Consider the following 20298-nt stretch of genomic DNA (forward strand, 5'->3'; position numbering starts at 1 on the left):
AGAGTTACGAAAATTAGCCTCGCAAAAATCGGTTAAAAAATAAAATTTGTACCCAGCCCAAAAGCATATTATAATCTAAGTAAAAAATATATATTCCCACATTTACGTACTTGTAGATTCTGGTTGATTATAACAATAATATGTCATTCATTTGCATGGGAAATTCGCGTATTATATAATATTGTTTACGTCGTTACTTATTAGTAACATCTTGCCGTAAATCACTCCGCCACGATGGAGGTAAATATAGGTATTTGCATTGCTTTATCGTATATTTTATAATATGACAAAAATAATCCAAGAGAGGATATTATACTTTCATTTCCCTCTCAAGAACAGCCCTGTATCGTGATATTATACCCACCTGTTTCCGTATTTCATTCTGGGCGTATTTATTTCGATTTCGTACTACCACCTACTCAATATTATGTCATATCAGTAATATATTTAATAAATTTGTCAAATTTATTATAAAATGTTTACCCGAAAAATGTACTTGACTAATTAAAGAAGTTGTCAAAAACCTATTCATACATTTCGTGCACTGGCGCTACTTTATTTCCCATTCTTCCCCTCTTTCTCTCTCAAATACTTTTAGATTCAAATATTATTTATTATCGGGATACATGATCACGGGCCATAGTGCTTTTCAATTTTTCGTAAAGAGAGAATCCATGCATTTGTTGTCTCTGTATTACATACGTACGACATAGCGAATTTCCGTTACTAGTTTCAATAGTTTGCTGATAGTTTGGATACTACAGTGAATTAACCCACTATCATTCTTTTGGATAAGAACATAACCTGTGCTTGTGGGTTGGCAATTTTTTTAGATATTGTAATTTTCAACATAAATATGGGTATGTGAAATATCACAAATTTAAAATACTCACATCTCGCTTGAAAATAAAAAGTTTGAATAAAAACTGACGCTAAAGCACATACAATGTTCTTACTTACTTACGTAAGTTTTAAAACTATGATACTACTGATAGGTACTAGGTCGTTCATTCGAATATCAAAACTAGTAACAAACTATTAAAACTAGTGAACGAAAATGTGCGATGTCGTTGGTTAGTTAGAGTAAGACAGAGACAACAAACGCATGAGTAGCGCCCTCTTAAATAATGATTAATCAATAATTGTAAATAAGAATCGGGTAAATAAAAAAAAAGTTTTCAAACAAAATTATTTAGATATTTGTTTCAAAAATTATGAACACAAGTATACGCACGTCGTGGTCGTATAACAGAGAATTCGCGCCTAGTATCCATCCATATATTTAGTGATTTTTAAGCACGCAGTTAACATATTCTTTTGCTTTTTTTTTACTGCTGTAATCATTTGTGCACAACAAATTTTTTAGTAAAATTAGGCTGGTGGGCAAGATCCTCTAAACTATTTACGCACTGGCCTCCCAATTTTATAAAAAAATTCTTTGTGAGCACATAACGTTAGCACAATTTTTAAAAATGTTAAGGTAGACAATACGTGCGTATTTGTACTATTTTTACGGGATGTAAGCTAATTCACCAAATGGTAAATGGGTACTCGCTGTATACCAATGTATACCATCGTACCAGTATGCCCTCAAAAATACTGCTGGTCATAATGGCATGTATACTGTATAGTCGTATAGTCATCGGTGTTCAAGTGCTGGGTACTTGTCTAAAATAATATACATATATAATCTACTCGGAAATATGTGGCAAATATTGTCATTTCGGCACATGTGAACAGCTGCTGCACATCAGTGTATAAATGCTCAATAGAAAATCGTCTAGACCCACACACAAAAGCGGTGTACTAACAAATCGATTTTGTTTTAACGATTTCACTAATAACTATTCTTTTGTGCTCAAAAAGCTTCGATGACGATGTATAATTTCTTCGTAAACCTCCGATGCGTATAATATGAATAAGTTGTACTTCTATATATTTATAATAACTGTAAATAGAGTTCGATAATATTAATAATAATTATGATATATTTTATTTATTTATTCGTATGGCTTTAAATGAACCAACGATATTACAATCATTGAATCATATTGATGCATTAAGTAATATTATTTTAAACAATATATCTACATCGCAATAGAATTAACTAACAGTATATAATCAAATGTGTGGTTGGGCAGTTATTGCAATAGAAATATAAAACCAGCATTATTAAAATATAAATATATAATAATAGTGACAGTTAATAGCAGGTTAAAGAATTACATATAGTCACACAATCGCACGCCTAAGTTCATGATCAATCCCATTATTGCTTCTGGTGTTATGTTTCACGAATCCTCTCGTCGACCTTCGATGTCCTGGTTACATTTCCTCTCCTGACATTCCAAGATAAATATGTTTTATAGTTGGTTCGTCGTCACCACAGTCGCATGCTGAGCAATTTTTTAGTTCTCATATGGGCATTACGGGGACTTACAATATTATGATGCAAAAATCATCAATACGTTTTAAGTTAAAATATAAAAATTATGATTATATATATATATTATATATAGTACATTAGGTAGTGCATGTTGCAACACACGTGTAGGTTGTGAACTGTATGTCCCTGCATCATAAAGACACCATTACACTTTGACACTGTACCTCAGCATTCCTCCTGGTTAACAATATAGTTGAGATTCAACTATTCCACCTTGAGGTAGTTATGCAGGTCATTTATTATTTAAATTTGGTTATTAATTAGTCAATAACAAAACAGTTCTAAATACGGACCACAAGATTACACGGAATAACACGGATACAGCTTAATGTAGCGTCTTGAGTTTAATATTATTATTAATGTTACCGACATATTTTATATTTTTATGGAATACAATTTCACCGCGGTATCGGCGGTGATGCCTATTTTTCTTCATAAAAACGGAACCTCAGAAAACCCGTTTTAAATTTCGTATTTAATTTTTTTCTCTCATATTTTATTGTTATCATTAGAATAATAATATTTATTCGAAGCGGGAGAAAAATAATTACAATCGTTGCGTCAATAAAACGATATCTGTGGACGGCGAACGGCATAATATCTAGAATTATTATTCGAAAAGATATCCAGACGACTGCGACGTCGACGTTATGTAAATATTATATACATATATATATATATACATAATATTACGTTTGTGAACAAGATGTGGGTTTTTGGTGGTTTTGAAATCAGTATTGGTTTCGGAATCGTTTTTTAATTTTCAATAAAACAAAACGAAGAAATAAGAATAAAAAAAAACGTCGTATATTAATTAACCGAATTCCCGCGTGCTTGGAAATAAATTGAAAAAGTTCAGCTGTGCACACTGCACGCACCGCACGATCGTCGCCGACGGCGGCCCAGAACCGGCGCGCATATATCGCGGGACCTCCATGATGGTGGTGGGCGGGTGGTTGGGGTGGCGGCGGCGGCTGGCCGGGCGCCAGAGGGTCTGCAGTGCTCTGCTTGGCGAATAATCAATTCGCTATTTAGATGACACTCGACAAACCGTCGAGTTCCAAATATTAAATACACACCAGTTCCGTCCCCCGCCCTCAACCTCAACCCCGCCGTGGATTTTCCTCGGCCATCACCCTCCCCCTCCCCTCCCCCCGATCGTCTTCGCCTGCACCTCCAACGAGACGTGTTTAATCTTGATAGATGACGTCCCAGCAGCGCGTGTACATAATATATTATCACATCGTTTTTACGCCGCATGCGTATACAATATAATATATTATATTCTTTTTCTCTCCGCGCATTGATATTATATATAAGCAGTTTTGCTCTTGCCGTTTATTAAAATAATATAACAATATAAATGTTTTGAAAAACTATCGGCGCGATTCACATCCTCCCCAAATACGCGACGCTCCCACTGCAGTGTGAGACGTACTATAAAAACACAATATATGCGATTACACCCAGTTCTGCGGATCATGACTAAAAGGATAGGTCGTATTTTATCACCACAGTTGTAATAGTTGTCTTAGTTATCTTCTCTGCCCCCAGCCCATTTCGTAGTTCTCACTTCTAATTTGATAATTTTTATCTATATATTATATATAATATGGATGTATATGGTTGATTGGCTGCAGTAAGAAGTAAAGAACTACCTACCATATAGACGAAATAACGAGCGGGGGATGTGTATCAATAAAAATATTTCTATGTGTCAAGTTTTTACGTTTACAAGCATCCAATCATGTTCTTCACTTAACTCGATTGTGTTTTAGATCTTAGTCTTAAGTTCTCCTCCAACCTTGAGATTATAAGCAACACATTGAATGTATGTTAGGTATGCCGCAAGGCGTTTAAATCTTTAGTCTTTATTATCATGTTGGCTATTGAACTAAATTTAAGTGAGTCTGTCATATGTATGTTAAGATTTGCTCATCAAAAGTGTATGTTATTTTACATGACGTATGGAATTTATTTTTATTAGGAACTTCAAAATTATGACATTATTAACATTTAATACACAAAAATAAAATGAATTATGTACTGCAATCATTGCAATAATATTAATAATATTTAATGGGAATAATGTTCGATTCCAATTTTTCTATGAACATAGACCACTTATGAGCTTACCGGGAACCACTGGTTAAGAAACAAAGGGCTGTGTTATTGTGATTACTTCTGTTTATCAGGACTTCATAGTGTATAGCAGTATATGGAGGGTCGCAGGCAGGGCCAATAACTTCGGGCTACCGTTCCATTCTCCCATATATAATATACCCATATACGTAAGTAAACACATAATCGCGGAGGCGAAAACCGTGATGCACTTGCACCGTTCCGAGTCCATCCGAAAATGTTTATACATAATTAACAAACTATAAAATAATTTTCGGTCACCCCAGATAGTCAGATGCACTTTTTTTCATTTGGTGGGCAGTATAGTTTTATACATTTTTCCAATATGTAGCGATACTGGAGTCTACCGTTTATCAGTCAGGGTTATATTCTAATAAATTTAAATTAATTCAAGTACAAAATAATAATAATCGAAATACACACATAAACTCACGTTTACAATCTCACGGAGGTGTAATTCCGTGAACTTTTACCGTACAAATTGGTGGTCAGCGATTCGGTATATTTGTCCAACATAAAGTGATAACAGGGTATTCCTTCTAACGGTCAGTGCCATCGCGGTTGATTATACAATAGTTTAATAGACAATGACACAATGTGAAATAATTCAAGTAAAATAAATTTTGCATTTTAACAATAATCATTGACTATAACAGCACTTACAAACATATAACTGTAAAATAATTCCAATGGAAAATATTGCAGTTCAGGTCGCTTTGTCTTCTAGGTTAAAAATTAAATGTTAAAGGTCCCTCTGTGTAGTTATGTATGATGACGGTTCTATAGTCTATAGATGTATACTTTCTGGGTAATTTAAGTTCCTACTAAGTATTAAAGATTTTAAAAAATGACACCAATGGTTATAAACTAATCGCACTTTCTTTTAAAAATGTTTATTAGATATTGTTAAATTACAACCTACTTTAAGTCTTGCAGCTTGTGTTAGAGATAACATAGATTTATAACAATTGATAAATATTAAAATAATAAAATAAATATAAACAATAGATGAACATATTAATATTAGCCATCAATATACTATAATTACAACTAAAAAATAAATAAAAACAGGAATTTTAAACATTAACTGACGTTCTCCTCGAATTTAAGAAATAAATATTTATATACTACGCATTTTAAATTCATATTATCTCATAAAGTTATTATTTTTCTAAATTCAAAAAGCATAGAATTAAAAAATGTTGGTCCCAAATAATCTAAAAAAGACTGACCAAAATGTTTATTGGCATATCAAACGGGAAAATCATAATTTCCGAATTATCTCTTATTACCCGTGTTGTTTTGATGATTACCTAATTTAAAATTATTTTCTAAATACATAATTACATTTTTTATTTAATTAACAAATCATTTATAATTTTCATTCTCAGATCCTTTAAGAGTGCCTACATTTATTCAAACAAATTCTGACGGTATTATTTTGGTTAACTATTAGACATTAGTGCATTATTTAGTATAAGTTACCACGAAGGCCACCCCACACTAATAAACTATATTGGAAGTGTGATTGATATAGTGCACAGTAAATAATTATTCTCATATAATATAGTGTGTTTCGGAACCATAGACAGAAGTGAGAACTTTATGTACATGTAATACAGTCATCGAATTTCACTTATGAAATAATTTGAACATCACAAGTCATATTCTTTCGTCGACTGTCCTTTGACGGTTGCTTGAGCTCTATACCACGTCTGAAAGGTTTTTCCCATCATAGTGCTTCCGGCAGTCAAGTGAGAGTTTAACAATTTTGATAAATATATAATACACATATTATATATACAGCTAATACATTTCCATGCACATTCTCTCAACTGCATGGATTCGATGGTTCGGAAAGATTATTGGGGACCGTCGTTTATTTCGGGGGAATGATATCCCTCAATTGTTTTTCATTTCAATGCTTCGAATTCCCAACACAATTCTCTTCAAACACGCAACCCAATTTTTCAATCGCATAATTTAATGTACTATTTAAGTAATATCTCTATAATAAATTATAATCGTGCTTAGTCTTATACATGTTAACAATGGTATTGCCATTTTTTTTTCAAAATCAGGTTATGCATAATATATACATAAATCAAAAAAATGGTGGAGAATTTAAAGAAAAATATCAATTCTATCGTATCTATAATATTGTAGAGGTTAAAACGGATTTGAAAATGTACTTTTTTTTCCAAAGCTTACCTACCTAATATTGCCATCCTAGAATTAAGTAAAAACGTGCAATTTTTTCGTATTTAATAATTATTATTTCATGACTTATCGTCTATAATGATGAGTATTAAAGTATATACGTATAGTTGTTAATATTATATACAATTTTATTCTTGGATACAATCAGTTATATTGTTGTGGGGGAATAATAAGGATTACACGACACCGCCTGTACAAAGCCGCATTATGTATTATTATATTTCTATTAAATATTCTAATCTTGTCCAATCATTATTAATATTTCATGTGTTGTCGATTCTATAATGATAAGTAGGTTATACTATAAATTATATTCTTGAAATTCATTAATGGTACAATATTATATCATCGTTGTGAGGGGGCCGGGTCACTACTTCCGACTACTATGCATACCAACCCAGCAAACTCAACCAATCAAACTTAAACTTTTGATCTCATAATTATAAGATCGTGATAAAATATCGTGTTCTCCCCATTGGTTACGGGCAATTTTGCAGATGTAAAGTGCATAAAACGAGGGTTTATAATTTGTATAATATTGTACTATCGTGATGTCTACCTGACCGTGGGAGATAGTTCGTAAGAGCCGGTGGGCGAAAGCTCCGAAGGGGTGTAGAGCGCAGTTGAGGGTGGGCAGAGCGACGGCAATAAAACCATGCGGGCGTTATCGCGTGGCAGCGTTTGCAGTGCGAGACAATTCCCAGTGATAAACGTGGCTGTGGGGGCTAAACTTGGCAATAAGCACCACCGTGATTTTTAATAGCCCCACCGAGACCTACGCGATAATAAATACGAGACGAATGAAAAAAATCCACATGACAATAGTACAGGGTGTTACAGAAACACCTGACAAATGATGTAACTTTTGTTGTAATCAACGTTTTTTTTATTTTCAAGATATAATTTTAAAGACACTTGCGCTACTAGTATGATATAAAATTTTTAATTTTAATTTTTAATATTGATGGTAAAAACTTAAATCTGATGTATTAATTTTTTTGAAAATTCAAAATAACTAATTTGTAAATCTAGTTTTATGAAACATTTTGATGGTAAAAATATTTACTTAAATCATTATGTAGCTTATTTTTAAAATTCTTTTGAAATCTTATAATTTTATTCTCGAGGGAAGTTGATCTAGTAGCAAAAAAAAAACATTTTATATCCAAAAAGTATGAACTTTTTTAATGTTTTATGAGATTTTTTTATGGGGACTTTTTGAAATCTTAATATTTTTTAAAATTGATAAGCCGTTAAAAAAATTTGGCATTTAAAAAATCATAAAAAATAAAATACTTGACTTAGGTAAATGTTTTTTTAGTCAAAAGTTTTCTAAAAACAAGATTAATAAATTGACTATTTTAAAATTTTAAAATTTCCAAAAAAAAAATTTTAATCAGATTTAAAATATTTTATTTTCTGAATTGAAAAAAAAATGATTTCTTCTACGTGTAGCGCACAAACCAATCAATTAATATGTAAAAAATATTGATGAGAACAAAAGTTAATTCATTTGTCAGTTTACACTCTGTATTATCGATCGATTCGGCGAAAAACCGCCTGTCTTTCAACGCATGATGGAATAATAATATAATAATAACAATAATAATAATATCAATAGGTGAAAATATTTATAATATTATGGTAAATCTATTTGTTTGTTTACGATTATTAATAATATTATCGACTGTTTGTAATAATACCAGGTGGTGATTCAGTTGAGTATCGAACAATTTCAACTTTTTTGACGATTTATGATTATAAGGAACATAATTTGTTGTCATTGCAGAAAATTATATAGTAAACCTGACAAGCGTCACTTCCCCGCCGTCGTCCCACGTTTCTTATGCACAGACCCTCGCACAATAATAATTATTAAGCAATAAGATACAGAGTCATACATATATACATAAATTATTATCGTTGACTTTAAACATAATACTAAATTATTATAAACATACAATCATAGAAGTCTTGTTAAGATTGCTTTTTAAATGCATTCAGAGTACGTATTAAATACTTGATGTCATTTGTATTTTGTATTCTTTTGTAGTATATGAAATGCTTTTACGTTTATCACAAATGTATACTTAAAATGATTAGTAAATATTTAAATCGAATATAATTAATAAATACATTCTTTAATTTGTTTAAGAATTTCAGATGTTACCTATCTATTATATTGCAGGCGCGGATTTAGAACGTATTTACGGGGGGGGGGGCATCTTAAATAAAATTTCAGCCTATAAGTCTGATAAAAATGCAAGTAATGCAAGTCCATTTAAGCGTGACTCTACGGGGGGGGCATGGCCCCTTGGCCCCCCCCCCTTGGATCCGCGCCTGTTATATTGTCAAATTAAACTTTAGCAATGTATAGATATGGATTCCTTATTTGTGTCATCAAATAAAATCTTGAAAATTCTTAGATGTATTATAAAATATTATTTTAATACCAATTTTCACAAGATTGTTTACCGAATTATTACAAAATATTAAATATTTATCCACCAACTATAGTGTTTTTAAAATAGATCGACCGAAACATGTTGGACAGAAAGTGCTTACGTTTAGCTAAACAAAAAATGAAAAGAAAGCATATGGTGTGTGAAAGTTACATTACAGATAGGTGTGCTGTGCACACTTACTAACGATCATTTACTTCTCACATAAGTTGTGCACTTGTACTTACAGTATACTTATAATTAACTTTCACATATTTCCTAAATCTGAACTTCTTAAAAACTGATCGTTTGGAACTTGCCAACTTTAATACATACTTTGATCCTTGTATGATAATTTGAATTTTAAGTTAACGGGTTAGGTAAAATTAACTTTTTACCACAGTACATAGAATATAATAAATAATCAATTAAAAAAACTTTGACTTAATGTTTTTCACTTTAGTTTCTTTATAGGAATATTTTGAACCTATTATTATTATTATTAAATTTTAATAATACATCTCTACACATTAATTGGTTTTCTCTTAAATTTTTTTTAAGTATTCTAAAATTAAAATATAACAACAGCCCACCTCTTTACTTTTAATTGCCTAGAATTTTCTACCATAATACCATAATAGCACACATTAAAAAATAATACAAAAAGTATTTACCAAACATTTATCTTCCAAAATTGAAAATATGCCACATCAGTACGACAGTACATCACATATATAACTATAGTCTATAACTAACCTAATATATATATTTTAGACCAAAAACAAATTTTCAAACATCATATTATAGAGTTTTAATACTAAAGCAATTCGTTTATAATATTCTTATTAATGCTATGATTAATGGTTAAACAGTTTTGTCCACCACTTTCAATGAAAAAAATCATATTATCAGAAATTATTTTTGAACGATTTGTTGGCTATACCATAATTAACAATAAGGAGGTGCACTATATGGGGTCCGAACCACCATTGTATCAATTTCCATCAACATTTATAGAATAAAAATTGAATGAAACTAGAATATTTCAAAATATGCCAATACCTAAATATAGTTGAAATAAAATTCTACATATTTAATTGAGTTTAAAATTATACCATGTCTATAGAAATTGCTAATACAATAATGTTTGGTGAAAATAGCAAGTACCTATTTATTAAATTTTGGTTATAAATGTTTTTTTTAAATCACAACAAAGCAACAAAATCTATTTCGTCTCTAACCGGTGTCTTGAAATTAATATTCCCGTATTTCCATAATTTTATTTAAATTTCCCCAATTGTTCAGAGTGGTACGAGCTGAGCAGATATAGATTTCTAGAAAATATTTACTGGCACCTTCAAACTAGCTATTCAAGGTTAAAAAGATCAAAGCATTTTTTTCTTCTTAAAATGTGTCTTCTGACGAAAAAAACCCACACATTATTATAAGACCAATACTTGCATTCCTCTGCTCACAGAATTAAAAAAAATATTAAGTTGATATACTTGTGTAAAATATTAGGGAATAACATATATTATTATAATCCTCTGCAGAGAAAATAGTTTGATGACAATAACAATCCTATCGTCAAAAGCCACGAAACAGTTAAACCAAAAACGTAGTCTTTCAGGAACAATTAAACAGTTTTCAGCACTAAATTTGTCCGTAAAGTAAAAATAATAATTGTTTATACATTAAAAACGTGGTTCTTAACACAAGGAACTATACTAAACAAAAAAAAAAAAAATGTTCATAACTACGAGTAGTACCCATATTGTTATGTGTTTTAATAATATGCACACTACATAATATGACTTAAGATATCAATCGGTAGAAGACAAAAAGAAATATGTAGACTTTTATTTGTAATTACTACCAAATGGGCTTCTGGTAGCATTAGCATAATGTGTGTTTTCAAATTTTAGATATTTAAAAAAGTTGTGATCACATGTACATTTTAATATTAGATTTACTCGAATTTATTTAATATCAAAGTGCGCATGTGATACCATCTAATTTAAATATGTTAAATTCTAGAACAAACTATATGAGGACACAGAATGACAGAATATATTTAATGTTATTTTTTGTTGTTGTTAACGGACATAATATTACTCCTTATCGAGTTACCAGTCACATAGTATAAATACCAATTATATTTTAGGACCAATGTTAAGTTTAAACCAAAAATTTGAATTTTATCAGACAGAAAAGCAATTCTGATTTTTGTGCTTGTACGAATATTGAACATGCTTATTTGTTCCTGATCTTAACAACGAATTTGTGTACATACCACCTTCTTTGTAATTTTCTCGTCAATATTTATAAATTTCATTGAGAAAAATATCAATTTTGGTTGCGGGAATCGATAGAGAGGTAAAATATTTAAATATCTATCAATAGTATAGACACTAAAAACTTGATATCGACAAAAATGGAGTTACTGCTTAGTGGCGGCTTATGACGGCAAAATATTTCTAAGGTAATTTTTTTGTATGTCGCAATAATTCGGTGCGTTTTCGTTCAGCGTATAAACTCATGATATCGCATCCCATTCGTTGCGTGTTTGAAACGCGACAACGATTGTTGTAAAGTGGGTGCACTACCTATACATATATATATATACACACACACACCTTGAGGCTATAACCTACATACTATATATATATATATATATATATTATAATGGTATCTGGATATGTTATTAATGTTGAAGGATGACGGGAACGGTGGCAGCAGCTTGCGTGCCGGCGGCGAGGGGTTGCGAATGGATAGCGAGGGATTAGGTGCGGTGGCGGGTATATATAGGGTTATTTCGTGCGATGTGATGGAGCTCAGGTGCACGTTAACGGTATCGGTCGACCGGTCACAGCTTAACTTTAACTTCCCAGATGCAACCAATTTTTACAGGAATCGATTAGGAACTTCTGTTGCACGGTGTGGCGGTGCAGGCGGCGGTACAATGCACCGATATGTATATATATATTTGTGTTCCGAACGGTAATATAAATATTATTATGGGTCGTAAAGTCAACGGATTTACGCTAATTTCGGGATAGACGAAATCGGAGTGGTAGTCGTCGTAGAAGTCGTCGTCGTCGTCATTGCGAAACAGCTGCGCGCCGCCGTTTTATTTTTATAAGTATCGCGTATTGCACGTTATTACAACATACATTAGGTATAATACATGATAATATATTGGCTAAATAACCTACCTCTCTTCATCCTCCGAAAAATTGAAAAAATGTGTAAAATTGTACATAAAAAAATTTAAATATATTCCTGATATCAATGGAAGAGATATATATTTCCCTAAAATAGACCTCTATCGCCTAATACGTGATTAAATCATCAGAAATTAACCAGCGTTGACTTTTACTCTTTGGGGCATGTTCTTTTTTTGGGCACAAAGCTTAGAGCTGTTTCTTTCAAAATAAAGAAAAATTAAAATTAAAGAATTCTTTTTCCTTAGTTTCGTGAACAAAAATCACAGTTCCTTTAAATTTGAATATAGTTTTTTTTTTCCACTCCAAAAATTATTTTTAGTTGGTTTAAGTTGAATTCATTGATTGTTGTTTTTCACCTAACATTTATAAATAAAAATGTATAGTTCTAATACCACAGTTTTTTGAATAATTTTGGTTTAAAAAAGGAAGAAACATTGAAATGAGTTCATTTTTTAGAGGAACTCGTTTTGAACAACTTCCTTCTTTAGATAAAGAACCAGGATCTATAACGTGTTTTTATGCTAAGAAATGTCCGAAAAACCGAAAAACAAATATCGATGTAAAGAAAAATTAAAATTATAATTTGCCATTTTGATTTCAAGCCCTGAATTTCAGTTGTAATATTATAATATATTAATATTTTTGTGCTTTTAAAAATTAAGTTAATGCAGTCTGCCAAAAACATCTGTAGTCGAAGCCTAAAAACAAATACATAAAAAAAAATAGATGATAATATTATATACGATGTGCAGCGCATAGTGCATCGCGGTGAACGTTTATTTGTATTTCTGCTGCACGTGATTGAGTGGGTATAGTGTGAACTGTGGGTCACCGTGGTGGCGTGGGTATGCGTATAATACATATTATGATATATATAATATATTTAGTTTTTGTAGTTTGTCACTCGACGATTTTTATCCGCATATTATATTGTATTTACGTTGGAAAACGGCTGAAAGAGAGCTTATATATACCTACATATATAGTGACATCGGTCGTGTTATCATATAAAAACACACTGGGCTACGTCAACAATAATATGTTTACCAGTGCCATTAGAAAAATAAACAAACGCCGTGATCCGTGTCAAGTCCTGCGAACGACTACTAGGCACGTATCCGTTCTTATCTCTATAAATGCACTTCCCCCCGCACCCCGCGGATCAACAACTCCGGGCGTTCTGCTCGCCCCCCCCCTCGCCCGTCGCCACCATCCGGTGCGCAGCCGCCGCTAGAAGAATTCCTCTGTTAATTTCGGCTTCAAACTTTGGACAGGCTGACTGACTGACAGTGTGGTGGCGATGACGGAGAGAAAATCGTGGTCCGCGGGGAGTCGTAGGGAATTATAGTCGGGGCAAGAGAAGGAGAGAGAGCGATGAGAGTAGTGAGACGTATGTTCTGTACGAGAAGAGAAATGACGAGAGAAATAAAACGAACGGGTGCGAAATATGAGGTTGTGTGTGGGTGGGACAACACTTCAAGTTCGAAAATTCAAAACTATATGTTATTATTATTTGAAATAATTAAGTAGGTACAGCGATGGAAAACGTTTTTTTTAATATTGCGTTTTTGATTACCGTTTTTAAAAACCTCATTTTTCTATATTTAAAATGTTTCTAAATAATCCTGAACTCAAACTCCTAAAAAAAATAAAAATATAAGACACATCTAAAAAAAAAATTTGCTCTCGTGCATTGAAACAGAAATAATTATTAGTAATTACAAAATAAAGATGAACACTGATAAAAATAAAATAAAACAAGCTGTTTTTTTATTTTTATTTAATAAATATCGAATAATTATAATAAATAGTAAGTTTTAAACGTATACCTAAGTCATAAATAAGAATGACTTGTTCTTGTAAATATGTCAGTATTGTCCATTGTCAACAAGTATTAGTTATCAGAATTATCAAATTTTCGATAACAGAAATATTATTTTTTTTTCGTTTTCGTTTTTGATTTCTTTAATTGTTATTCCATTTTTTCAGTTTTTAGGATTTTTCGTAATCGTTTTTTTTTATTCAATAACATTTTTTTTCCACCCCTGATTAAATATTATGTTTTTGACAATATCCGAGAGTAATCACAACGATATCTGTATAGAGAATCATTATAATAATAGTAATATTATATCCAACACTATTTGAATCAATGTAATAAATTACATTAGGTATAACAGGGTAGGGGGGGACTATGATAATGCTCTATGGTTAGGTTAGATACACCTGATACCTGATTAATTTTTTTCTCTGAACGATGAGAACTTTTTTCAAATCGGATCCAAAGCCTAAATTCTCATTTTACTTTGAATAGTACTTGAAAAATGTGTCTGAAAAAAATAACAAATATTGTGCTTTATTCAAATGCATATTTTAGCTTCTATAATTATTATTTTGAAAATCGGGCTTTAATTTCCGACCAGAAAAATGTTTTCTTCTTTTAAATAAAAAAAAACTAACCAAATCCGACTACGGGGCTTCAGAGTTTTTGCCGTAACACATATCATGTTTTTGTACTAAAAACGTGCCGACTCCGACACCCTTAGTCTAGAACAGCGGTTCTCAACCTTTTTAAATGTGACTTGACCAAATGACATTTTTTTTTTGTTATGCTTATCAAAAATATATTATACGTTATTTCACATTCATGGAATTTTATTTTATTAGAAAATTCGAAATTATGACTACATTTAATGCAAAAATAAAATCAAAAATAATATGTACAATTATTATACTTTATATTTTAATTAATATCAAATAATAAACCTAATTATATTTAATGTGAAAAATGATTCGATTTTTTATAAGGTAGGTTTTTCTTCGCGTACCACGTATTTGAGCTTTCCACATCGTATACCACTAGTGGTACACGTACGATGACGTTCCGATTTGGATTTGCTTGTACAATTTTAGATTGTCCGGGACGGCCTTGCAGCCAGTACCGGGAAAAACGGAAGTCCTTATATTCGATCGGTCCGACACATTTATAGCTGCAGACCTTCGGCCCACATGGCGCGCACCTGGGTTCTGTGGCTTAACGTGTGAGCTCGTATATTTATAGTCACGCGAGAACTTTCAAACAGACCCTGCGAGAGCGCCTGAGTATATAATCATTGTTCGATTAGTATAAGAAAAATATTTATTTTTTTCTAAACGCATATAGGTTTACCTCTACGATTAAATATTATTTATTCTCTAATTTAACTCAAATTTGTCTAGCGATATTTCTGTGTTCGATATCTCAATCAAAAATGTCATAATTGTGTAATATGCTTTGGAATTCAAAACGTTCATGTTTGGTGAACTAATTATTTTTAATATATATTGCGGTGGCTGTGCGTGAACCAAATCTCTAATACCATGGATTAACTAAAAAAATATTGAACGAGTAAGCTTTCCGTCGGGTTTATATAGGACTTGAACGCCGTGTTTGGGTTATTGAGGTTTTCCCAGAAATCGTTTACGAACCGTGAAATATCATATTTAGAACGTTTTCTTATCGCTGACGTCTTAAGTCGGCGCGCCGAGCGTGATGGGAGGAAGTATTATAATAATACTTTAATAATATTTTATGTTGTATAATGCATATACATATATACACTATACAGGGTGAAAATCCTTATAACGTGAAACATTTATGAATTCAGAAAACCCAAACGTTTTTGAAAATATTTCTTCAACGTAATTTCAAACAATATTTTTGGAAAATAATTGTACGTCTTACCATTTTTTATCGTTATCATATTTTTTTAATCTTTTGGAAGATAAAAAATTATCATATTTTAAATTTATATTCCAAAGCAGAATATTATTATTTCTAAAGTATTCCGATCTATAAAAACAAAATTTCGGACAAGTAGCTTATAAGTATTTAAGGTACTGATGATCGGAGTAATGCAATATAGACGAATATTTTGCCGGTAATCCAGCTGTACCACTCCACTTCACTCATCTAAACTTTATAACTTATAACTCATTCTCGTCCAAAATTCGATTTTTATATATTGATAGTTCCCCGGAAAAATGTTCTGCTTTAAAAAGAGGGAATTAAAAATGCATATTGTCAATAAAAAAAGCAAACATTAAAAAAAAAAAAAAAACGATAGGAATTTAGTGGAAAATATATTTTCAAAAACGTTAATAATTTTCGAAATTAAGAGTGTATGGCTTTAAATGGATCACCCGGTATATATGATGTATATAAGTATGTATGTGATTAACGTGGGTCAAAAGTTTAAGGTATTTAGGGTGAAAAGTAGGGGCGTCGAGCCATCGAGGGTTGTTTCATGTTTGTATGTCGAATAATCTTAATGTATTTACGCTCTCACAAACACCTGTGCACAACTCGAAATGGATAAGGATTTCTTGCAGTGAGTTTGCGTTTGAAGCGTGATGTACTGATGTCTGCAGTGGTTGATCACCGGTGAGGAAAATGAAAATAATAATATTAGACTTAAATTATTGTATGGCCCTCGATACTTGCACCTTATAAGTGCAACAAAAATTCGCACCTTTAAAACAAAACTGTCACAACTTAAAATGTCAAGTTTTGAAGAAAAAATCTAAGATATTTTAAGGAGTTCTTTACCTATGCATTTGAAGTTTTGAAACTAAAAAACTAAATACTTTATTAAATATTATGAAACTCTCCCTATAACCCAAAAAGTAAGACTTATGACTTTTAAAAATTCATATGTTACTGCAAGATTGTCATATTTTGAGACGTGACAGTAAAAAATGTCCATTTGAAAATACAAGACTAACTTTTTCATATAATGTCTGCAGACTGCAATATTACAAACCATGAAATGTAATACCGCCGCAACACTAAAAATTGCTGTTTTCCACTCAAGAAATCAGACGAAAATGAGTTTTTGATTAATTGGATGAATTAATCATCTTTTTAGTGGTAAAATCCAAAATGATATCCAATGTGGAGTTCTTGCATTCAATATAACTAATTTTTTAACATTTGAAAGTAGTTATGACTCGAAATTAATGAATTAGTTAATGAGTTGTGGTAGTCTTGTTCTAGAGGTGCGAAATATGCAGTGCATATGATGGGGCTGTATTAAGAATTCTGTCAACCGTTTACGAAAAACCACCGCGGTTCTTTGGTGGAGATTACAACGATGATTAATTTAATTAATTAATAAGATTTAACCGCTTTTTCAAGAATTATTAACAACGAAATATATGTATAATTAGAACTTACGAGGTATAATTATTATACCTAGCTATAGTAAATAGCATTTGGTACTCTTTATATATTATATTATAACTGGCTAGTGGGGGAGGGGTTGGGTGTTAGAACACCCCCATAAGCCGTATAATTCAAAATTATAATATATGCTAATTTTCACAATTATTAAATGTTATACATAAACATATTTTAAAACAAATATTATTCAAAAGTTAATAGCGTTTAACCATAGCCATAGGATATTAATGTCACCACGTATGACTTGGTGGATGTGTGACCTCCCCTCCCCCCCATGCAAGTTGTATTTCAATATTAAAGTAAAACACCCCCCTCCTATAAAAAATTAATTTTTCTCGTCGAATGCCGTATCCGTTTGGGTTGCACCGATAGGACTTTATCACCATTTATACTTAATATTTCATAATAATATTGTCATTATTGTTGCGTTACCTATATCTCACCGTTTATATAATAATATAATATACCTATTACTATATTAATATGTTATTTAAACGAAGACGGAATAGGCCGTCGCACGCATCGCCCCGGAATACAACAAACCGCGTACTCGGAGCTCGCCGCGGGCTCGGGGCCCCGAAAACTTCTTCGGGGGGGGGGGGCGAATATACATGTCACCTCCGCACCACACCCACCCATCCCGTACTGACGTATTTTCCTTTACCGCACTGCCGTCGCCCCCGCGCTCAAAACCCACGTCACAAACGTTGCCTCCACCACCTCCGACACACACACACACACACACACACTACACCTACCTCCTCCACCGCCGCCGCCGTCGTCGTCGTCGTCGTCGCTGCTGCAGCACATCAACCGCAGGAGTTGCAGCCAAAACTAATAACTCGCAGACACGACGGCGACGGCGGTGGAGCGGTGTGTTTATGTGTATGACACAACAGAATTCCGCTAATGGACGTGTCACGAACACTCGGACACGTACTGGGCGGGCAAAGCCGGCGTGGCTTTTGGTGGCTGGTACATATATATATATATTTATATTATGAGCCCACACACACACACATACACACATATATGATATATATATAAGCGATCGCGAGCGGCGGCTTTTGTGTGTGCGGGAGCGCCCTCGCAGCGGTGCTTAAAAAAAGCTAAAAAAATAATAAAATAATCGGTATTACGAGTATAGGTCGTATATATATATATATATATATATATGTGTGTGTGTGTGTATACGAAGGACTTGTACGTATATTTATTTATTGGTTTGTTTGATTTAATTTAATATCGTTAAATGCGTGCATATACAATATTATGATACCATGTATGTAGCCGAATAACCCGCGGCTGATGAATAATTTCATTATTAAAGAAAAACATGGGGGTGGTAATGTCTGGTGAATCACTCCGTATATTATGATGTTTGAACGCTCGTGTATACCAGATATACATACAGTGGTGTATGTGCTCACGAGTTCGAAACGTTTTGAATATTGATGAAATAATACTATTATGATGTTGTAATGTAGAAACATATATATAGGCACCTATTTACATATTATCATAGCAATCGAGGACATTGTTTTTTATCGATTCCTTTTCGTTCAGGTAAATCAAAAATCAAATCCAAAGATGCTGGCTTCTCGTCGACGTCAACCAGCGATTCGTCGGGCGAACACTTGCTGAGCCCCACGCACCCGTTACCGGCCCGAATCGACGTCGAATCTGAAAGTACGTATATTGAGCTTTTCGCGACGATAAAATATCGTTATTATGAATTTATATCGCTTGATTATCTCCTATCCAGGTTGTTTTTTATTTCATCCGTATCATTTCACTCCTGTTCTTTGCTTAGTGCACAGATATTATGCACAATAAATTATTGTAAATTATTGTATTATCAAATATACGTCATGTAGATTATTGTTGACGATTGAGATACTACCCAGGTAATACTATTATTACGCTTATTTTTATTTCCTGCTGCAACATGTAGATATCACTACAGTATGAATTTCAACAATATAAAAACTCCTTCTTTAAGTAACTGCAGAATGTATGTAATGTAATTTGGAAAAATTGAGTGAATATATTATAATCTACATTCACTTACATAGTAACGTAATATAATATAATACTTGGAATTTAAATATTTAGTTCTTCAAATTTAGGCATGGTAGGGGGAGGATGTAGGGACTATATTTTGCTCCTATAAGCCCTGCACACCTCTGAACTAAACTTAAAATTCATTTCTTAAGATAATACTCATTAACTTTTATTCTTTGATAAAAACAATAAAGTATAATCAACAAAATGTAACTACAATAAGAAAAAAAGCTGAAAAATTAGATTTTTTAATAAAAATGAAATGTCTTGTGTACGCGTAGGTGATTTATAATATCTGTAACTCGATTAATTATTATTATTTCATAATAATGCGTTATTGTACTATATGTACTTTTAAATGGATGTATTCAATTTATTAAATAAAATATAATATTAACCTTTTTGACTTGACTTATCGTATGACGTACGTAGGGTAGTTATTCATCCCAATTTATGTATAATTATTTCTATAAATTATTTTCTGGATTATTCAGCGCAATTCACACCAACGGGGGGTTGCTATTCATCTTCTATGGA

The 20298-nt window shown here is 32.1% G+C and overlaps 1 protein-coding gene across 2 annotated transcripts in view; it reads left to right on the top strand.

Moving 5' to 3' along the window:
* Positions 1-20298, top strand: part of LOC111035541 (protein CBFA2T3-like) — a 42245-nt gene that overhangs the window by 20345 nt on the left and 1602 nt on the right. For both annotated transcript variants that reach the window (XM_022317193.1, XM_022317194.1), the window contains one exon: positions 19264-19386. In XM_022317193.1, the coding sequence (XP_022172885.1) occupies positions 19264-19386 (123 nt within the window). The remainder of the gene's footprint in view (positions 1-19263; positions 19387-20298) is intronic.

This window comes from Myzus persicae, unplaced genomic scaffold, assembly GCF_001856785.1.
Source record: "Myzus persicae strain clone G006 unplaced genomic scaffold, MPER_G0061.0, whole genome shotgun sequence".
Taxonomy (NCBI): domain Eukaryota; kingdom Metazoa; phylum Arthropoda; class Insecta; order Hemiptera; family Aphididae; genus Myzus; species Myzus persicae.